A 24735-nucleotide genomic window follows, 5' to 3' on the forward strand; every position below is an offset into this window, starting at 1 on the left:
TGCTGAATACTCACGGGGTCAACAGTGACGAAAGCAATATTGATTAAAGATTGTTCAGGATGGTCCAGTGAAATTTTTAATTTTAAATAAAAAAATACTGTTAAAATTCTTACTAAGGTATATTTGTTTACTGTTGATGCTTTATTTTGTAATCTATGGTAACAAACGAAATGTAGCTTATTACGTGGTAACAAAGGACTTGTTTTTAATAAAAATATTTTTTTTAAATTTGTTTGATCAAAACTTATTAACACTTAACTTTTCAAAAACTAAATATTCGACATTTTTGTTCACTGAAAGATTATAACCTGGATTGAACTTCATTCTCCATACTTGTTCACATTTTTACTTCCTTAGAAGTACAAGGAAGTAAAAATGTGAAATAAAAATGTGTTTTTTATTGTGATGGCGAAATATTTCGGTTTTCAGATTTTAACGGAAATATCCATTTTGACCATCCTTAATCCATTTTGACTAGTTTCGGCATGACATCTGTACGTATGTATCTCGAATAACTCAAAAACGATTAGCCTTAGGATGTTGAAATTTTGGATTTATGAGTATTGTAACTCCTAGTTATGCACCTCTCCTTTTGATTGCAATCGACTTGACCAAAAGTGTCCAAAAAAAGCTCAAATCCAAAATAATTGGCTTTTGGAGTTTTTTCTTAACTGCAGTAATAACCCCTCATTGAGAGCTTTTCAACAATATATAATAAGTGGTACTTAATTTCATTGGTTCCAGAGTTATAACCAAATAAAAGTGTAATTAATGAAATATTTTGATCTTATAAGAGAAGACACATCGGTTCGAATTCGACTTCATTTTCTTTTCTTTTTTTTTTTAATTTAAATATATTGATTAATAATTGTTAACGTGTGATTGTAAAAATTGTTTACAATAAATAATATTCAATAATAACAATAAAAAATATATATGAAAAAAATCAGAAATTATAAGTGAAATAAAATTTTATGTACTTTTAAAAATGTGTATGTGTAATTTAATAGCCGTTCAAGGAAGTCATGTAGTGTCCACATCAGATTTTTTAAACATAACTTGTTTCTGTAAGTCCCTAGAAAAAGCTGAATTCTTTAAGTACCTTGGAATGGATTGTTGAAAATATTTGCCGTTCTGTTCATATGAAGCCCACCAAGCGTAAAATGAAGAAAGCTGCAGGTTTTTTTGGACAGTATCTAAAATACAGGAAAATAATGATAAATGAATGTACTATGTGAACGTATCCATCCGGTGTTTTTAGAGACTCGAAATACTGTAATTGAGCCATCAGCAATAATCTTATTAAAAAGTAATAATAATGCCATTCTTAAAAAAAAATACATAACGTACTCATCGAACTTACTGTTTCAAGAGATAGGGTCCTTGATCTTTATATATATTTCTTCTGTGCGTGTGTATGAAACTGAACTCCTCCTAAACGTCTGGACTGACTTTGATAAAATTTTGTGTGTGTGATTAAGTTGATTCGAGAATAGTTTAGATTCAGAATTTGATCCGATAGAAAATGTTTTTTTTTTTAATTAATTAATTTATTTATGTGTTGTTGTTGAACTTGGGATGGTTAAGGTTCACAATTGGATCCGTAGGCAGCGCTGCGTATTTTAGAATTTTTTTTAATTTTTGTCATATCAGTTAGAACCGGTAGTTGGTGCTGCGATCGGATTCTAGGAAATTGTTTTATTTTGTTGCTTTTTCGCATATCAGTTACTTGCGTGGTAGCTTAATGTTATTATTACATTAAAATTCGTATTTTTAACGGTCTACTGTGTTTAGAGAGTAGTTTGAATTAAATCCGATAGGTAGTGGTGTTCTGACAATTGGATTTATTTACATTCTGACTTTTATAAAGTGAGAGGTTAAATTTTATGAAGTTCCGTAATGTTTTGTAAGTTTCTTAATGTTCAGTATTAATTGTAATGATTTTGCAGCCACAATCCTTTTCGTTAAAAAATTATTTTCCACCGAATGCTCTGATTAGAGAGTGGTGTGAAATTAATCCGATAGGTAGTGATGTTGTTTTGCCATTTGGATTTATTTACATTCTGACTTTTATAAAGTGAAAGGTTAGATTTTGTGAAGTTCCTAATGTTCAGTTTTTTTTAAAGGTTTTATGAAACTTTCAATTGTGTTCATTTAATCTGTATGTATACTCAAATCTAGCAATAGCTAAGCATTGCCAAGCGTGCTAGAATTGCGCGCTTATTGAGAATATTATATTACTATTTATTGAATTAACGTTTTAAAGTATAATTAAAAAATATACATTGTGCAAATTTGTAACATACAGTATTGAAGTGAGTATTTTACATGATTTATCATGAATTATAATGATGTATACACATCTTTCATTGTGCATTCAATAACAATCAACTTAACCTACAAATTTAAATTGTCAGTTCTCATTTGATTCTATGCAACTTATGAAGTATTGAACGGCTCTTTGAAAATAAAAATGTCAGTTTGCAAAATAAATATAGTTTAAAGTATATTTGAAAAATTGAAATTATAATTTTTGTAGCTGATTAATTTTATAAAAAAATTTCTAAAATGGTTTTTAATTTACAATTATCTAAAATTTGGTAAAATAGATGTTAAAATAAAGAATGAGAAAAATGATAAAAATTTCTACTAAAATTTTAATTACGTTGCTTTTTTTACAATGCTTTAATTTTTTTATTAACTGATTAATTACGCTATCACATGGTTATGAAACTTCAAATTATTAAATTTAAAAATAATGCAGGAGGTTCTTTTTTAAAATGATCTGAAGTGAAAATTAGAGGTAACGTAGATGAAAATTTATTAATTACACTAATTATTAATTTTACGACGTTTCGATTTTTTAATTCAATTTTCGTCAGACATCTCAATATTTACTGAAAATAAATATTAATGGTTAATCAATAAACAAATATTAACATAATTAATCAATAAACCCATTACAATAATACAACCATCACAAACTGATAATAATCATATTAATGAAATTTCGTCCAAATTCCTGCTAATTTTAACTTAAATAAGTTACTTCTATTTGTGTTGTGCATTTATTACAGAACAATGCCACGTCAGGACAACGTCTCTCGGGTCCTCTAGTATTTCTATAATTATTCATCAGGAAACATTCTGCCAATATCGTAAACATAGAAATTAAATTTTTGAGACTGTTTGTCATGGTTATAATATTAGATCTTAAGTCTACTATAATTCATCCACCAAACTGCCCAGTGGAACCTTGATGTATAATCCCTATAACCTTACTGAGATTATTTATCCTAGAATCGATATTTGGCTGAAGACTCTTAACTGCGACACGTCTTTGAACCTGTACTTACTGGCTACTAACAAATGAACGTGACTTCGCGAAGAACCTTCTGCTGTCTACACAGAGCATAAATGATTATTTCTCTGTGCGAGTGTGGGTGTGTCTGTCGGTGTACGTGGTTGGTGTGAGTTAAATATTGATTTCATATTTACTGACCACACGATAATGTTATTAATCGCTGTATCTCTACCTTTGATTTATGCTTTTTTTGTGTTTATATATACATATCTGCGCTGTTTATTAATATTATGATTCATCGATAATTTTCTCTTTTTGAGTTTATAATAGTTGTTAGTGAATTATAGTTTTGAAGTTACGATTACCTGCTCACAGGAAATCGTATCCGGTAACTTATATCGTCGATGTATTTTTAGTGATATGTAGTAATAATAATGAATAAACAAAGGTAGTATTAAATATAATTTTTTTATATAATTTTTTATTACTGACAGTAAATAAGAAAAAAACAATTAATTTAATTTATTAAATCTAAGATTAACCCAACTGTGTAAACGTATTCTATAGATCGTAAATAAATTAGCAAAAAAGAAAAAAGAAATTCAAACCAGAATAAGGCGATAATTTACAATGAATTACAATATTTTTACTGAATTTTCGAGATGTTGGACGTAAATTTTTAATTTTAGCCCTTGTATTACGTAATACTTTAGTCGAGTTGTATAATAAATTGAATAAACGATTTCTGATGATTTTTTTTTTTTTGAAAATTATGTACGGATTTTAAATTTATAGCGTACTAACCTCGTACCTTTTCTCATCCCGAATCCTATGTAAACACAAAACGCCAATAAGAACCAATAGTAAAGTATATAATTCTGTTTTATGCGTCGTATTCTGGTTTATGAAGGAGAAACCGGGTCCGTATAAAAGCCCATGAAACGGCATCGCAAATGTGTCAAACAGAGATGTTGAGATAAACGGAAGGAACATAAAATCAAAAATAAGTGGGCTATAAACTGTTATTTTTAAGGTAAGTATCACGTATGTATTAAATTAAAATTACATCAATATTTTTATAATCTCTCACTTTCTCTCTCTCTCAGATACATATATATATGTGTATATATATATATATATATATATATATATATATATATATATATATATATATATATATATATATATATATATGTATATATATATATATATAAACATTTTTCAAAGTAAGCATAAGCACATTAAGTTTCAAATTTATCACATTATGTCTACGTTTCAAATAAGGTAAACTTATCTATCTTTTTATTCCTTTTCACACATCATTTACGAATGGCATACCTAATTTCTGAAACATTTTATAGCTTAACTTCAACGACATTAATATTTTTAAAAATCTCTGGTACAAAAAAATTACATTAATTTTAGAAAAACCTCGTAGTAATCAATTATTTTATGAACGTTCATCTAAATTTTATATTATCTGTAATAAAAATTATTTTTTTCTATATTTTGAGCATTTTTGACTGCTGAAAATGTTCTTTTAGAATATTATCATAAAAAGATAGTTTTCATTATTTTTATAAGTGTTGTCAATCAATCTATTTGTTGTCTATCTATCATTGAGGAATCATTAATAAAAATAATGTCTAAAAAGTAGAATTTTTGGATTTTTTTTTATTTAATGAATCTTCATATTTGAAAATTCTAATTAACAAAAAAAATTTTATTTCAAAGAAGCAAACGTAGCATTTTAAACACACGCCTTAGGCCAGTAGCCCTGTAAGTAATAGAAAAGATAGGTTTGAAAATTTTTCCACGAGAAATGTTAAAACGTGGATTCAACACAGAAAAAGAAGTTTAAATCTCAAGTAAAATATTCCTTTACATTGCAATCACTACCTATAAAGCAACTTGTCCTGACTGACTGATTCATTAGTGCCCCACAAATACTACTGAATAATAAATTGATGAAAATTTGTATACATGTTCTTAAGTGCACACTAAGAAAAGATTTTTTGAAATTCCGAGTGTAAAGGGGTGAAATTGAATAATAATGAAACTTACTATTTTTTTAAATTTCTCTTTTAAACTAATTTCTAGATTATTTAAATTCCAGATTGTTTAAATGGTTAAAATGGATTTTGAATTTTTTTTTAAACGGCTATTTTTTTTAATTTCTGGGATTCAAATGAAGATATCAACTTGATTTTTTATGTGTGTAAATTTCATGTAATTATCTAAAAACCAATTTCTAGATTTTTCAAAATTCGATCTTGAAAGGGGTGAAGAAATTAAACAAATTTTAACAATGATTACAAATTTTTCCCATTTTCAACTATACTAAACGAGATATTCACTAGATTGGGGCTTGCAAATACTCTTCAGATAAATATATCGATTTTGAATTTCACTTTTTTAAGCGGGTGACGGTGCGCGACGGCTCAAGCAACACAGTCATAGCCATTGTTACTGTTTGTGCAACGCACCAACCTCCGATTACTTAACTAAAAAATAATTAAAAAAGAAAATATGAGAAATGAAGTACGGTCACCTCCTAGAGGTGTTTGTCGGCTAACGCTAAGAACCGGGAAAAATACATTTCTACCTGTACGAAGTACACAGGTAACCAGTCGTAAAGAATATTTTTAAGATGAAGGCCGACTGTTTTGAATCTCAGATTCTTAGACGAAGAATCTGGACGAAGCCGCGATTGTGTTGCTAGTTTGTTATAAATTATGGAATCAACTTGTTTTTTTTACCGAATGTGGACCACCACACACTGACTTTTCTTAAGAAAATGTAAATGTAAAAATTTTTACTTTTTAAAATAATACTAAATTCATCCTTATTTCAGATAAGAAACCGTTGTATTTTAATTAAAATATATTAAAAATTAAAACAGATAGCGTTTTCAAATAAAAACTCGGGGTAAATGTTACGGACATTTTTTGGTGCATATGCCAATATATTTGTTTACATAATTTGCTGATTTACGCTATATCGTCTGTCCCAGTCTACCTTTGGGTTATGGCAAACATCTAAAACACGAGTGGCACCAATCAGAGTTGCTTTCTAAGCGAACATTGCACAGGTAGCTCTGAATTTGTAGATATTAATCAGGAGTACCGTCAGATGAAATTTCGCTAATTAAAAGATGCATTTAACTTTAAATGAATCCTTTGTTCTATTACTGAAATGTTTCCTTTAATACTAGTAATAAATTATAAAGGAAAGTGTATTGTACGGATATGATTATAAAAATTTTTCTCGTATCTTAGAATAAGTAGGTAATTTACGAAAATAAATTTTTATGCCTGTTTATTAACAGAGGTAAGACTGATTTTTCATAATTATAATTTAGGGTAATTTAGATTTTAACAGCAGAAAAAATCCGTGATGAAAAATTAAAAAGTTCCAAACATTAATTTGTATATTTAGAAGATTTATTTGTATATGTTATTATCCAAGCACAATATTATTTTTATATGGGATTAAACAAGTAAACCTGTTTAGTAACTTTTTATTTAATTTGCTTTCAGTATTACGTCATTATTACTTAAAACGTGATAAACAGTTAAAATGAAATATAATTATACCAAAAAAGAACTAGGTTCATTCACTTATTAGTTGTACGAGATTCTTGTTGGATTACCGTCTAAAGACAAAATAACAAAATCATTACTATGCAATGAGAGTATCATTTTCTGTAGTAAATCAATAGCTAATAGAAAACACGTTCTTCCTTCGTTTTTTTTTTTTTGTTTGTTTTTTATTTCGCAGTGTAATAAGGAAATTTTATACACAAAACAGGTCTCGTTCAAAAAGAAAACTCTACTGAAACTTGTTACTGAAATTTAGATTTATGAAATATATATTATAAGTAGTAATGATAGTTGATGATTAACCGAAATTTCAAATAAGAAATCAATTAAAATATTGAACGAAAAGTTTAAAAAAATTTATCGGCACCAATAACTGAACTCGACATTTTTTAATAATTCTTCTATTATCATTTTATCAATTCAACGAGCAGATAATAATATGTAATATGTTGTTGAACGCGTCACACAAACAAAATAGGTAGTCGCTAAGTGCGATAAATTTAAGAGAAAGGGAATCGTTAATGATAAAAAAATGAAAAAAGGAATAGTTTTAAATATAAATAAGAAAACCACTTTTTTAATTTTAAACAAAGAAATTAATGGAATAATATGAATAAATTAGTACGATTACGGAAAACTTAACCAAACAGGAAGAATAGAATAGTTCGAAATTGAGGTATAAAAAAGACCGTCTGGAAAAATTTCACGTAGGAACAATCTCAAAATATTTTTTTTTAAAAGTGGATGAAAATATTGTATTGTCCAATTTCATTTATAATTTCTGTGCATGCGTACATCCCCGAAACATGGATGGCAAAATTTTTAACTCTTTCTGAGGTTGGGAGGAGAACAAATTCTTTTAAATTGGTCCTACACTTGCGTAATAAATACACAGCGTACTATAAACTAGTTGTAATTTATAAGAATAAATCGCACAGTTCTGTACTACTTTATCCATTAGTGGGCTAATTGTATAATAATACAGTAGATAATGTAATAGAATAATAGAGTGTAAATTACTGTAATGGGCGGAGTTATCAGCTTTAAAGTGATAGCTTATTTTGTTACTCGCTAAGAATTAGGTTTTCCTGCACATTGAAGTAAACGTTGTGGAACTTCCATCGACAACAGCTATTTTATCTACCTATAAGCCATAACCTGCATTACTCTTATTTACCAGTAATTTTATATTACTGTGTTTTACAGATAAAAATTGTTGTTACAAAATAATTCACTCATTATATAGTTACTTACTTAAGGAAAGAAACAAATATTCTAAGACTGATTTACACTTATGAAACCACTGTTGTAAACCAATGTTATGAAACTAATGTTTAATAAAGTTCATTAGACGCAAATTTTTAAAAAAATCGAGAACTAAGGTACTTGTAATATCATAAAATGCCCTAAAAACGCCTCAAATTAGATTAATTTGGGATTTTTCATAAAATATTAATACTTAGAACATTCTCAACGTACGTCACAAGTTGAGAAATATTATCAAAAAAATATATTAAGAAAGATACAGTAAAAACATTTCTACTGGGTAGTTGGAAATGATTAAAATCCTTACATTTATATGTGGTGTTGTGTGTGTATATATATATATATATATATATATAAATATTCGTTTCTTCAACATCTTAAATCTCCAAAAGTTCTTCACCGATTGCTTTGAAATTTTTACACAACGTTGTATTCGAATACGCGCGTGTTTTTATATATCTATTATTTATATACCTAAAGTGTCACACCTGTGACAGGTAAAAACATGCCTTTTTTGAAAAATAGGGCTATCTATTGGACGTAAAAGCAACACACGCTATTCTAAATATTTTACGATACCATCTCCGGAAACACTGAGATGTCCGCTATACACTGATTATGTCATCTTATACACTGAGATGTCTCGGAACACTGATGTCCGCTATAGACTAAAAAACTACTGGGCCGATTTACGCGCGCGGAAAAAAGGGAGAAAGAGAAAAATCAGAAAAGGGAAATAGGGAAAAATCGTAAAAGGGAAAATCGAAAAATAAAAAAGGGGAAACCGGAGGAAAGGAAAACGGGAAAGGGAAATAAGGGAAAGAGAAAGTGGAAGGAAATGGAAATGGTAAGGGAAGGGGGAAAAGAGAATCTTGTAAAAATGAAATGGTAAAAGGAAAATAGAGAAAGGGCGGAAGGGAAAAGGGTAAAAGCGAGAAAGCGTAAAAGGGAGAAAGGGTAAAAGAGAAAAAGGGAAAGGTTACATTTTGTGAAGTTCCGTAATGTTCATTTTGTTAATGTTTTATCAAACTTTCAATTGTGTTCATTTAATCTATATATATATATATATATATATATATATATATATACTTAAATTAGCAATAGCGAAGCATTGCCGGGTCTGCTAGTATAAATATATTGTCGATTGGTTGGAAGAGTAAAATATAAAAACATTTTATAAATAAGATTTTTAAGGCAAAGTGTTAATGAGATTGTTTTCAAACGTGTAATATTATTTCTAATATAATATGCGTTGATATTTTTTAATTAGTTGAAAAAGAGCACGATTAAAATGTTTTTGTAATCCACTCTTTCTCTAAATACACCTTCAACATTTCTCCACACCTTAATCGTTTTTTTTCAGAAATTAAAAAAAATCAATCTAAATCCAATGGGATTATTTGTTGACTGGTATTTCTCTGTTACTTTATTAGTTCTGTTTGGTGTATATGCTCTTTGTTTTTATAACAGAGGAGAAGTAAAACGTATTTCAAAATAATATGAAATTTGAAAGTAACGTAATTTTAGATTATAAAAAAATAGATATTTTATTCAGATCGTTACATAATTTCTCATTGTATAGAATACTTCAGGAATAAGTAGGTATACTTTTCTTTTCCACACACGAAAAGAAAAGTAGAAACTACCCAATCTTGAGGAACCGAAGGAAACTATGCTAAAATCTTAATTATAGCTGCGCATTATCTAAAATAATAATTAAAACAGTATTAATAGAAACAATTGTTTCTCATTGACCAAAATAATGGAACTGTTTCGCGAAAATAATTATATCTGATTTAATAGAGAGGGATACTGTTCCTCTTTTTAGGAATGAATGATTTTACACGTTTAGTAAAGGTAAGCGTAGGCAAAGTTAGGATTTTAGCTTAATAAATATGTCGTGAACCATATTTATGAGTCCCAAACAATAATCAGATACCATATTTTGAGTTTCGAAATTTTTTCCAATTGTTTGAAAGAACTCAAAAAAATAACATTACATTTCAGACGGAAATATACGTAGCCATAATAAATATCTAATGATAAATGCTTTTATTAATCGAAACAGTATGATTTAATTTTCTTTTGCAGATTAAGTCGATTTGTTCCTTACACGAAAATTTCTTACCTAATAAAGCAAAAAAAATATTTTACAATATGTTCAGCAGAAATACTAATACTATTACTCCACTAACACTAATTTGAATGTTAAAAACGTAATAACCAATATATTAACGTCAAAAGCACCATACAACAGTTTTACCCTATATATAAATTTAGGCAGTTAAATTTCATCCAGTAAATATTTTTTAATTGCTACATAACATTTTCTAGTCTTTAAAGAAATTGTTTTTCGGTACAAATACCATTTGCGAAGAAGGTAACAACAATGAATGGTATAAGATTTTGATGAATATCATTTACAAAAATAAGAAGTGCGAGAGACCGAGGCTGCTTCTCTATGGTATTCCGTGTTCTGCATATTGGATCGAGATTCGACATTTTATATAGATGTACTTATTGAAACATTTTATTCATTTTGAAATATATAACTGTTATCAGCTCCTAACTCAGTGACTAATATTTGTCACTAATAAGAAAAGCCGAACAAAATCGAATGTTACTCTGAAATCTAACAAAATAATTTTTTTTCTGTTGTCTGAATCATTAATAAATAACTTCTAGATCTGAGAAATAGCTGTCAGTAGAAAAATTTTCCTTAAATGCATGTTCAACATATATTTGTTTATCATGAAATTATAAAACTCGATTACGCATAATTATTTTTTAGATATTTTAGAAAATATAGATAATAACGTAACCGGTGCAGTTTTGCAAATAATTGATAAAACCATTCTTCTGGAAAGGAATTACACTGGCTTTTCTAATAAAACTGGGAGATACTTTAGTGTTGAAGTACTGATCAATTAATTTGCGAGAAAGGACAATAATAGCATTTAGTAGGCATATTTTAAAACAGAGGTAGGAATTTCATCAATAGTCTGCACAAAAATCTCAGCAATTCTGCTCTTAAGACAAAAGGAAATATTGTTTACTGTAACCCGTAAATTTCCGTCGGCCGATTGTTTTTTTTATAAGATATATTTTTAGGAAGAGGTTAAATATCGCAATATGTATGAAGAGGATGTTTAGTAAGCTGCAGTAAGTTTTATTATCCAAAGAATTCTTTGAACATTATGTTTTATTTTAATAAATATAATTAGCAATGGGATTTCCAATATTTCACACTAATTGGGCACTACTATTTCACGGTATTTTGCTTAGATGCGAGTTGAACTTGTAATTTACCAGATTACGAAAGAAAATGTTTTCAGAATTAAAATTATTTTTGTTATTATTTGCTGATCGACCAATAATTTCTTTCTCATCTTTTACACATTATAAATTTATCATATATATTTGTAATTGGTAAATTAAAATATAGTATTACTTTTTTTGGTATGAAAAATAGCAGATAAGACAGGAATTCTATCCCGGGACTTTCCAAATGAAGGGCTGATTCCCTACCGCTCCATGAAGGAAGTCGGTTGAGTTGAAAAAAAAGCAACAATCATATTTTTTAAGTACATCAAATAGGATAACGTATGAATTATATAATTTTAAATGTTAATTTTAGAGACTAAATTATTAATAATTAAATAAAATAATAAAACAATCTTAAAATCTATAAAAAATCATAATTAACTCATCGCGTAATTACTTTTTTCAACTGGGTTTTATGAAATAATACAATTCCAAGATTTTTATTTTTTCATAAATAAATTAATAATAACAATAACAATTTTAAAGAAATTCAACAAGGAAATTTAATTGTAAAAATATTATACAGAACGGATCGTAAAATTACAAGAAAAAAATTAATTCATATAATGACGTCATTTATTTTTAATATCCCCGTTTTCCTTGTTGTTCAGAGTTTGTCATTCAATTGCACGAACATAGTAAATCATTTTATTCTAAATAATAACAGAGAAACTAAAATTACAGTTTATTCACGGAAAGTAGACGATAAACGTAAGCAAATAGTTATTATAAGCGTGGTTTCCTTCTAATAGCTTTTTTTTAATATTATTAATGAATTAATTATTATGGTAAAATTAGTACACAACACATAAGCATGCATGCGCGTGCCCGAGAACACTCATATACTTTTGTTTCTGTTTAGCCTCCGGGAATTACCGTTCAGGTATTACTTCAGAGTATGAATGGGATGACATGTGTGAGTGTAAATAAAATTTAATGTTGTACAGTCTCAGTTCGACCACTCCTGAGATGTGTGGTTAATTTAAACCCAACCACCAAAGAACACCGGTATCCACGATCTAGTATTGAAATCCGTATAAAATTAACTGCTTTGAACGCATAAAAAGCAGGACTGCCTGAATAAAAGTAGTACTAGGACTTGAACGCTGGAACTCTCGACTTACAAATCAGCTGATTTGGGAAGACGTATTCACCACTAGATCAACCCGGTGGATTAAACACTCATATGCTATACTATTTCAACTACACGTAATTTAAACCTTAGCTGCCCTAGTTACGAGTTATTGAAAAAAATGGAATGAAAATTAAAATGACGTTTTTAATGTAATAATATAAATATTCAGAAATAAAATTTATAAATTTATAACGTGAAGTAATTTTTTTCACGTTTTTTTCAGTATAAAAATATTTCTTTAAAGAAGTATAGTATACGGAGTGATAGTTACTAGTCACTTAAAGACATCCGTTAGGGCGATTGAAAAACGTAATGGCCTAATTTAAAAAAAAAATTTATTTAATAAACCTTCTTTGGTTTGTCGTTTAAAAAGTTGATTTCAAAAGCCTTTCTTTTCCGTTCATCAAGGACAAAAATATGTCAGTATAATTTTTATCATATTTATGAAATGATATTTCAGTTTTTTTTAAATTATTTTTGTCAATTTTAATATTTATCATTATTTCATATTCTTAGTTTCAACCCAGAATATTAATCCGGGACATCATATTAACCCGTAAAGTAGCCTAATTTTTAAATTTCAAATTAGATTTCAAGCACTTTTATTTCATATCGTACTTGAATTTACAGCAATTTTCGTTTGGTTTTGCGGCTATGGGAAAATTACATCTATCAATTGCCATTTTATTTTTTTTTAAATATTCAGCATTACTTTTGCGATTATGACGAAATTCTTGATACCTTTTTAATAAATTTTATAATTGCGTTATAATATTGTAATTGTGATATAGCTTGAGATTATTCGTGTAATTGGTAAAAATACAACTTATACAAATAAAGTTGTATTTTTATTTAATAACTAATAGTAATTGATTTTAAACCATTATTTTAGAAACATCTTTTTTATAATTTGTAATTTCTTTTAAATCTACGAGAGGCTTCATAAGTTATTAAGCTGTTTAAAAGACTATACGACATAATATTTGTCTCTAATTGTGGGGAATTTAAACAAATTAAACTAAAGATTTCTCTGAAATATCTTAAACCTGCATAAAAATTCTATCTGAGACTTCTTTTAAGCTGTTAACATAAACAAAATTATTAACTGAATGGAAAAGTAAAGGAAAAGAATTTTTCCATTCAATATATCGCAATTAATAATTACGTAAAATGGTGTCATACAGAATCATTTTTTCTTTTTCGTCCGATTTATCGTTAATCATGCATCTTGTAAGATATTTTTTCGTTAATTTTCTTTCTTTATTTAACTATTTCTAGCACATTTTATCGTTTCCGAAAAGTTTAAAGCTTAATAGCTAGTTTCATAACAACGGTAAAGAATCCAAACTGATATTCATTTACTGACCAATTACCGTAATTTTATACTAACCTAAGACGCTCTATTTCATAAAGAATTTTTCTTCAAAAAACTAAAGAAAAGCACCTTTTTTATTGTTTAATGTTACGACAGAAACGTATGAAAAACGACTTAAAATTTTCCCAAAGTCCTTTTTCCGGTTGTCCTCGCCCAATTTGGATTTTTTAAAATCACAGTTTTCCTGTTATTGACCATTTTCCAAATAATAAGTATTTCATCCAAAAATTATTGTTTTTGTTTTATTATATTTTTTTATTAATAAAAGGTTGGTCATGTTTCAACTAAGCAAAATAATAAAATGTGTAAAGTAATTTACGCCCTAATGAAATCCAGGAAAGTATTTAATTTTATTCTTATTAACTGCGTAATAACTCATCTTTTCTGTATTCTCATCCATTTTTGGCAGTTTTACAAAGTAAACAAGTTCAAATGTAGTCATCTTTTTGTTAAAAATTTGACAAAGTAATGAAATTTAATCCCGTACTTAACAGAAAAGTGACTAGAGAATAAAACTGACTATTCTCGGATTTTTTATTATTATTATTATTATTATTATAAAAGTTATTAAGCTTCAAACTTATCAACTAAGATATAACGCAACTAGAACAAGTAAAATATTTTATTCATTTTCAAATGAACTGTGTTATGTACTGCTAATTCGTAATTTCGTTCGGTTTAATTAAACGTAGCGGATTTTAACCATTCAGAACGTACATAAAAAATATTATATTTTAAGAAACGTAATCAAATGAGCAAAATTTATTAGATTGCTGATTATTTCTTTTCTTCTATATACTGGACTAACTGACTGGATATTAAACATTTAGGATACTGTATAGAATAGAACATATTCTATTATGTTCTATTTAATTTTGTTCTTAACAGAGCTATTGTGTTCGATATGCACTACAACTAACCGACTAAATCATATTCTTTTATCGGAACTCTACTGCGATTTAGATTTTTTTATAAGGGATCTAAATTAATTCTAACAGTTCTGGTTTAGACCTGGTAAAATGTTTATGGTGCATTTTTATACGTATTGCGTATATATATATATATATATATATGTGTGTGTGTGTGTGTGTGTGTGTGTGTGTGTGTGTGTGTGTGTGTGTGTGTGTGTGTGCTGCCTGTTGATTAATATGTATAAATATTTTTCTTATTACGGTATTATATATATTTTCTAATTTACTCGCTTAGAAAGAATAAAAATTTTGGAAACAGATTTTAACGATTAAAAAATCAAAGAAAGTAAACTATTGTACAGCTCTCGTAGGAAAAATATTCCCGAAGAACTAGACATGAGCAAAAACACTTTCCCTTCTTTGTTCGAAACCAAAAGATATATTAACTTCTTAATTGTGCATCCTAAAACAATGTTATCCAGTTTTATCGGTGAATCGATTTTCTTTAATTTTCTTTCATAATATTAACCGTTAATCAGTAAGTAGTAAGTAAACATCTGTATTCTCGCACACTGTGAGTAAACGAGAAAGTTCAACAATATTGTAGCTAGTCTTCTTTTGAGATTTTGAACCTGTAGTTACTTCTCGATCCTGATAAATAATTTTGTGTTCCCAAAGCTTAAAATCAGATAAATATACATAAATTGTATATAAGGTATATCAACTACCGTCGGAATAATTGATGCAATATTTCGATGTTGTAAAATAATTTAAAAATTAAAATGAAATTTATAATCGTAAGATAATTTGATGTTGTAATAAAGAGAAAAATAATTTAATAGGTCTAACAGACAGCATTAACAAATATAAAATATTTTCATGAACTAATTAGATAATAGTGTCATTCACTAAACTATAATTGAAAATAAAAAAAAAAGTAAATTTACCTTTAATATTTTTAAATAGCCTTAAACCAAAATCATTAACTGCACACAAATAATTTAGCTACAATGCTAATCTATTATACAGATGTATACTTGCAACAATTTGTATGCTTACACCATACATATATATATACACCAGTAAAATTTACCGTTCCATAGTCATGAAGTTAAGGTTTTTGAATTGACTTGAAATTGACTTCTTTACTGCAGACATGCAGACACCTTATAAAAAACTAGAAAAGTCGTCATTCAGAAAGTTAAGAATTAGTTTACAAAATTGTATTGAAAGAAAATAAAAACGAAAAAATAACAATAAAGTAAAAGGATACAAAGATATCAGCAACATACTTCAAAGATATACTAAACAAATAAAAATAATGTTCCAGCTAGACTTCTTTTTAAAACTTTTACGGATAGTCGCTTAATATTGTTAAAAATCTTACTGTAAACCTTAAAACATTAGAAATTAATTGAGATTATATCTGTCCAAGCTATTGTAAATGCAATCTGAAAACTGTTACGGTTACTATTATCATACAAATAAACATTTCTATTTATCAAAAACATCGCAACTCTAACAAAAATATATTCTAAAATATACATTCAAGCAAGGTACAGTGAAAAACTTTATTTCGATAATTTGTTGTCTACAATCAGGATCGTACTCCTTTGATGTAAAAACCCTGAATTCCCATATTTTTCCTTTGCTCTTTAAAAATTATGCCATGAAAAGAATGATCCCATTCAATAATTGCACGATTAATATAACAGCAGACGTAGCCGAAATAAGCAAGCTTTATCAACTCAAAAACAATTCCACAAACTACACAGTAAACAGAACTTACGATTAACAGGCCCAGATTCGAGGGTAAATAAAAAATTATCCATACTTTTCCCTCTACAATTTTTTACACAAAAGTAGAGGTTTAATATTTACATTTTTCTACATAGTCATCTCACTTGTCAATGCACTTGGTCCAGCGGTTCACAAGGTTGCGTATTCTTTCCAAGAAGAAGGTTCTCGGTTGGTCGCAAAGCTACTTTTGCACCGCTTCCTGCACTTCTAAGTCTGTGAAGAATCGACAACCTCGCAAAACATCCTTTTGCAACCCAAACAGATGAAAGTTGGAGAGAAAAAGATCTGCGCTATAGGGGAGGTGTTCCAGTACCTCAAAATTTAACTTTTTAATCCTTTAAACGATGCGGCGAGCCGTTTGCGAGCGGGCGTGTCATGCAACAACAGCACTTTCCTCGACAATAGACTTTACGGATGCCGAGCTCGGTTGCGGATGATTAGATGGGCAAACCATTTTTCTAGTGAAAAGGAATTAACGATGTAAAGGAAATCTATAAGATACAACAAACGATCAACAACAATAAAAGAAATAGCTTCTCTGATGACTTTAGTAGGTTGATTGTTCAAGACAGCTACTATTTTTAATTTTTTTAAGAACCGATTTCTTTTTATCAATTGATCGGTTTTAAAATAATATAGCTATTAGTATTATAATTAAAATTATTATTAATAGTAAGACTAGAAGTTTATTACTGAGATTCGATTGGTTACTGAGAATTGATTGATTCGTTGACAAAAAAAATTACTACAATTTAAATGTAAGTATATTTGAAATTTCGTTTTCAAGTTCCTCGTCACGTTAATTGAGTTTCTTTCACACGACTTTTTTAGATTGATAAATTCTTTATTACATTATCATATTTTATTTTTAGTTGAACTGTGTTAGACTTACAAGTTATTTATTATCTTTCAAAGAATCGATTCAAATAAGTCATTACTATTTTGTTTATTAGATATAATTCGCAACCTTACTACGACCTTGGTTATTTCGTTAATCACTAAAATAATTTATTATTAAAAAACATAATAATAAAATGTCCTACTGATTCATTAAACCGGCAAAACGTTATTTGACTCAACAAAATTAAATTGTTTTTAAACTCAGCAGAAATTCTACGCAGTAAAGATACTCTACTGTCAATGGCGTTATAAAACGAAAAAAAATGTTCTTATGACAACATTATTTTATAGAATCTTTTTTTTTATCTAAAATTTATCATTTAATCAAAAACGTTTGAAGTCAGTTAAATACAGGCCGGCCAAAGGTGTAGTGGTCAGCATGCTGGCTTTTAGAATATTTGGTCTCGGGTTCAATTTCTGTGAAGGATCTCTCTTTTTTTACCTATCATTTTATTCCCCTCTTCTTCCTCATTAAATACATGGAAATGCATGTGTAATGTCGTGTAATAAATTTTCTTTTAAACATCTGATTATCAAAGTAATAAATAAAAATAAAAATAAAAATTTAATTTTCTAATTCCACTTTCTGAAGTAGAAATTTTTATTCTTCCCAAATGAGATAGATAGTATTTTAGAACTTCTCATCGTGAGAACGTGTCTTTTGGAGAAAATAATTTTAAGTATTTTAAAAAGTTACAAAAATTATAAAACTGTTTTTATGGATGGCGTTACGGTAGCACTTTTTTTAAGAAAAACTACTTATTATTATTATTTCCATTGCTATTTCAAGTGATAATTTCCACATGAATAAAAAAATATAATAGTTAAATTTACATGTAATTTACTCTGTTCAAAAAATAACACCTCTCAATATATCCTCACCCACTCGTCGACTTTTCAAAAATTAGATTAAAATATATTAATACCCCTTAAGATGTAAGTTACCGAGAAGAAAAATGTCATGATTTTCTTCAAACATAAATACTGGTAAAACACTAATATATCCATGCGTACCGAATTCTTTTAAGGACATGCAAAGTAACATACCCAAGGTGGGTTAAGTTTCTCTATAGTAAAATTATTATTCTATTAATTTTTCTTACGTAATTTTCCCTACATTTACTTATCCTTTCCTATATATTACAAAAACCAAAAAACTAAAACACTAGAGAGTTTAAGGGTACGTAAGTATGATATCTATTCAGCCATCGTTGAGTAGGCAGCGTCCCGGAATTTCGTGGTGGCCTCGGGTTTGAATCTGGAAGCTTCCAGAATTTTTTTTCTTGGACAAAATACTAGGCAATGCCCAATTAAAATTATTTAATGACAGATGAATTTTGTAGTCCACGAAAAATGCCAATTCTGACTGAACTGGAATCGCACATTTCGCATGAAAGGGAAACCACTTAGCGAGCAGGTCAGCAAAACACGAATTATACAATAAACCGTCGATTATAACGTAATACGTTTAATGTATGTAAGAACCCATTTTACCAATAGTTGAGGAAAAATACTCCTTTATATACGATAAAAGGAAAATATCTTGTGTAAGAGACAACCATTAAAAGTAATCGCGGGCCACCAAGGATGCAAAATTGATAAAAGAATTATTAATAAATATTTTCGAAAATAGTTCATTAATTCACTGCGCTATAAATGATAAATTTATTAGCAACACTTTTTTTTCGCAGCTTTGACATCTGTGTTGCAGATGGCTTATAATAAATAGTATCATTGTATTTTTATGTTCGTAATATAGATTTTTTATAAAATCTTACTTTTTGCTACTTTTTATCAGACAATAAATCGATATTTCATTCAGATAGTAAATTTTTACTAATTATATAGATAACGTCAGGAATGGCATAACGTCAAGAAAATATCTGATGTGGACACCACATGACTTCCTTGTACGCCTATAAGATTACATATATTTTTTATTACGTTTTCTTTCATATTTTTTGTTACTATTGAATTATTATTTACTGTACTTCTTTTTTACAATCACAGCTTAATAATTATTTATAAATCAATAAATTTAGATCAAAAAAAGATTTAAAAAAAAAAGGAAATGAAGATTCTCGCCAATGTGCCTTCCCCTTGTAAGACTCAAATATTTCATTAATTAAAATTTTATTGGGCTATAACTATGTAACCAATACAAATAAGTACCGCTTATGATATATCGTTGAAAAGATCTCAACGGGGCTTATTACTGCAGTTAAGAAAAAGTCCAAAATCCAAAGTGTTTGGATTTTGGGATTTTGCTGGACACTTTTGGTCCAGTCGATTGTGATCGAAATGAGGTGCACAACTAGATGTTACAACAGTTCTAAATCCAAAATTTCAACATTCTACGACTAATCGTTTTTGAGTTATGCGAGATACAAACGTACATACAAACATACAGACGTCACGCCGAAATTAGTCAAAATAGATTCAGAGATGGTCAAAATGGATATTTCCGTTGAAATCTGAAAACCGAAATTTTTCGCTATTACAATATTTAAGTACAAGGAAGTAAAAAGAAATAACAATTAAACGGATCAAGGGAGTTGTAAATCTTCGATATCAAAGAACGTTAAAAATTATAGAATTAATTTTACATAACATACTTAACATATAACTTGTTCTGAGATTTTGAAGGAGTTCCGACTTATTATCCCATTTTCAGAATTGAGTATATGACGCGTACAATTTATTAAGAGGAAATCTACTAAGCATTTCAGAAGGAGCTTCCCAGTAACTAACATTTCCTTTTAATTTTATTATTTTATTATATAATTTTACAACAAAAAAAAACCGTAAATATGAGGAAAAAACGTATATCCTTACGTATAAGGAAAACAGATAAACTTAAATTACAAGGAAGAATACTTATAAATACTTGCATTATATGGATAAAATAAAACAATTTTCTAAAAATCAAATCCGAAATTCTGCCCGAGTAAATGATAATCTAATTTAACGACTTTTAACATTAAAATCAAAAATTATAATCATTTTATTAAGCAAGTGATTTTTTTTATAATTTATTAAAAAATATTTGATAATATAAAAGTACACGATGATCATTGGATACCAAATTCTGTAATACCAGAATCCCAGGTCAGTCAAAATTCTACCAAATATTTCGTATACGAAAACTGCTTTCAATTTTATTCGCTTAATTTTTGTCCTCATTTAGTGTTTTATTAAAATACATCCTCAGCAGGTAAATACAGTTCCTGTACGATGGAGGAAGAACCCCGTTCGAAATTTTAAAATAATTTCTGTCACCGTTGTTTAAAATTCTATCTTTAATTTTTTTTCATTTTAACATTTTAATCGCTTGCAACTTCTGATTAAAATGAATCTTCAGCTAATAAACGATTAAAACAGGTCTTTTAATCTCTTCTCGTTTCATATGAAAAACAAACTTCATATAGAAGTTGTTTCGAATTTTATTTCATGCGTGAAATCTTTTACAGAAATACATTCTGAATGTGTAATTTACAAGTTTTAAAAAAGTGTTTTATAAAACAAGAAAGGTACAGTTCCTCCTTACTTTTTTGTAATGTAAAGTACAACTTTAATGAAAATGTGGAAAAAAGTTCTATTTTTTTGTCAAGAGGAGGTTTCCTAGAGTTAAATATTTGTAATGAAGACACATTTATAAGGGGTAATAAATTTACCCCTAAAATACTCCAAGTTCAATAAAGTTAAGCGAGTTTAGATCAAAGCCGTGTGATTTAAAACAATTAGGTTGTCCAGTGGCTTCTGCATTTTAAGAAAATACTAAAGTTTTTGAGTTCGAATAGTGAATGATGTAGATCTTAAACAAAACAAAAAAAGTACTAGACTAGCAGAATATCGAACATCTAAATTTTTTTGTAGATTTAATAATTTATTATTATGACTTTTAAAATAATAATTAAAGGTAAATCAAAATGTATTTCTAACGCTTATCGTCTTTATATTTTTCCTAAGATAAAATTATAATTACATGTTTTTATTAATACAAGAATTGAAAAGGTTTTTTAATAGCTTTACATCTTATTCGATCTGATTTAAAAATGTCTTATAGATAAACGAATTAATAAAATTATAAATTTTACTGTTTAATTTTTTTTTTTAATTTATTAATTTTATTTAATTCGCTTAATAAATAAATGTAATTAAATTACCTGAAACCCACGTTCCGTTGAAAACTTCTGGTCTGAACGTTCCATATACTGTGTCTTCAAGTGACAAAAGACGTTCTGAAGAAGCGGATAGTGGAAATAAACTTAAGCCGATCAAACATAGTTTGCTTAATATGAAAACGGCATACAGTGGCGACAATAACAGCTGTTCCATTGTAGTATATGTGTATGTCGCGCTAGCCGCTTTATAAGTCTATTGACAAATAAATGAGCCTAATAAAACTGAAATAATAATACTATAATAAATTTTTAGGTGTTGGCACATTGAAGTTAGCGCGCCAACAACCAGACGATCGCGTTATCTCACTGCACTGTCGCGCCACAACTTCTTTCTCATTCTAGTGTCTGTCACACTCTACTCTGTTCGATCCCCCCTCCAGTTTTACTTTATAACAACAGCTGACATAATATGAACGATTTCATGCCCACATCCACTTCAAATCGTAATTCGTTGAAGGCTGTAAAACTGTAATGATAAATAGGCAGGTAGGTAGGTAGATAACTTTCCCCTGACTGATAAATGTACGAGTAACATACAAGCAGACCTGCACAATATTTAACACGGTACGGTCACTAAACGACCGTATCTTATGATAAGTAAATACGTAACACGGCGAATATAAAAACTGTAGAGGCTTTAATATGTAATAATTAGCATTGACATTGTCAATTTTTATCGTTTCCATTATTTACACAAACCGTAAAAAGCTTTTTTCTTTTTTAAATACAGGAAATTACTACCCGTATAATATCGTTGATAAAAAAGTAAATAAATTTATTTTATTGTTTTTTATTACATCTACCGTTAATGTTAATTTTATATAGTAATGTATTCTATTTTCGAACTAAGAGTATATAGCGCATAGTTTAAAAGTGTAAAATGTACGAAGTAAAGGAAGGATTGCGTCCGCGAAAAATTTCGGTTTTCTGATTTCAACGGAAACATCTATTTTGACCATCCCTAAATCCAATTTGACTAGTGACGTGACGTCTGTACATATGTATGTATGTACGTACGTACGTATGTATCTCGCATAACTCAAAAAAAAATTAGCCGTAGCATTTTAAAATTTTTTAAATTTTTAGCACGTTGTAATATCTAGTTGTGCACCTCCCTTTTTGATTGTAATCGACTGAATCAAAAGTGTCCAAAAAAAGACTTTTTCTTAACTGCAGTGGTAAGTCCTCATTCAGAGATTTTCAACGCTATATCGTAAATGGTACTTATTTTCATCCGTTCCAGAGTTATAGCCAAATAAAATTGTAATTAATGAAATATTTGGATCTTACAAGGCACATGGATGCATATCAGACTTCATTTCCTTTTTTAATTTTTTTTTTTTAGACATATTGATTTATTAATAATTATTAACCTGTGATTGAAAAAAAAACTTACAATAACTAATAATAATAGTAACAATAAAAAAAAAAATATGAAAAAATATCAGAAGTTATTAATGAAATGTACTTTTCATTTAAAAAATATGTATATGTAATTTAATAGGCATACAAGGAAGTCATGTGGTCTCCACATCGGATTTCTTAGTAACAGCAACATCCTTGATTATACAGAGTGATTTCAGAGCATATTCTACAAATGAAAATAAAGAAAATACTTCTTACAAACTTGAGTCCGTGAACTCTTTGTCTGCGAGTTATAAGATTGCAAAAAGTTTCGTCTTGATTCCTCCTTGAAGAACAAAATGAAACAATGCTGAAGGTTTTGGAACTAAAATTAAGTAGCAGATTTGATACTATGGTTTTTCAATTGTGAAACTGAATAAAGTAGGTCCCAGAACTGTACACTTATAAATTTTAAGAATTTTATTTTAAAATACAAAAAACCTTTGTTACAAAACCCATTTTTTTATATTTGAAATAAAGTAACTTAATTAAATAGCCAGTAAACAGACAAAACTTTTTAACAAAATTTGTAGAGAATTTATTCTGAGAATTCTTTATAAATAACAGCTTTTTCCCAAAAGTATACCATTCAAGCTGCGATTGGGATATTACTCAAATAAGCATATATTATATCTTATTATTAATAATCATCATTAGTTAGCTAAATTTGTAATATAGCTAAAAATAAATGAAAAGGTATGTAAACTGGGCTCTACGTTCAAAAACTCCAATTCGTCTTTTGTTTTCAAATATGACTTTGTTTTCTGATCATATTACCCCATAAAACTTCATACTTTGATTACTTTTCCTATATATTCTTTAATGGACAGTCTTATGCAGAATTTTCAATGGTTTATATGTTTTTTAACTAACATCATGATTTTGACAGGGACTGCCTAAAACAAAAAAAATTGTTAATTCTTTCTTTTTACTTTATTTCTATAAATACTACTAGAAGTATTCATTTTTTGTGCTTTGTTCATAATTGTTTAACTATTGCTTACTAATGTTCATTGTTATTTCATTTTTTTCCAATAATTTCTTTAGTCTTTATAAATATAATTTTTCCAGTATCTAATTTAATCATAATGATTGTTTAGTAACATAAGTAATATTTTTGTTTTCAAATTTACTAATTTTTGTATAATGTTAAGATTCTTGTATAATTAAAGCTCTTTCAGAACAAGAGATAAATATTAAAAAAACACAACTGCCAAAAAAACATTGCTCTTTATTCCTAGTTAATATTAATTTAATTATCCTATATTAGGATCAACTAATATAGGACAATTAAAGAGCATGTAGGTGACAATTTTATACAAAGTATTTTATATAGCATATTTTTTTTTCAAATTTTTTACACTTATTTAACATATATATATATATGTAGCCTATGACACTCCTAGTAATGTAAGGATTCCAAAGCGGGGTCATACATCTGTATCAGATCAGCCACTGAGCTGCTATGTTGTAACAAACATACAAACATATACCATAAATACATTACATTCTGTTTTGGGCAGTGTAAAA

At 28.0% G+C, this 24735-nt stretch overlaps 1 protein-coding gene across 1 annotated transcript in view; it reads right to left on the minus strand.

The window, feature by feature from the left end:
- LOC142319275 (venom dipeptidyl peptidase 4-like) overlaps nt 1-22155 on the minus strand; it is a 159226-nt gene extending 137071 nt beyond the window's left edge. Inside the window, exon 1 of the mRNA XM_075356375.1 lies at nt 21784-22155. Coding sequence (XP_075212490.1) covers nt 21784-21955 — 172 coding nt within the window. The 5' untranslated portion in view covers nt 21956-22155. The remainder of the gene's footprint in view (nt 1-21783) is intronic.
- Nucleotides 22156-24735: the final 2580 nt, after the last annotated feature.

Source organism: Lycorma delicatula, chromosome 2 (genome assembly GCF_047948215.1).
Source record: "Lycorma delicatula isolate Av1 chromosome 2, ASM4794821v1, whole genome shotgun sequence".
In the NCBI taxonomy this organism is placed as follows: Eukaryota; Metazoa; Arthropoda; class Insecta; order Hemiptera; family Fulgoridae; genus Lycorma; species Lycorma delicatula.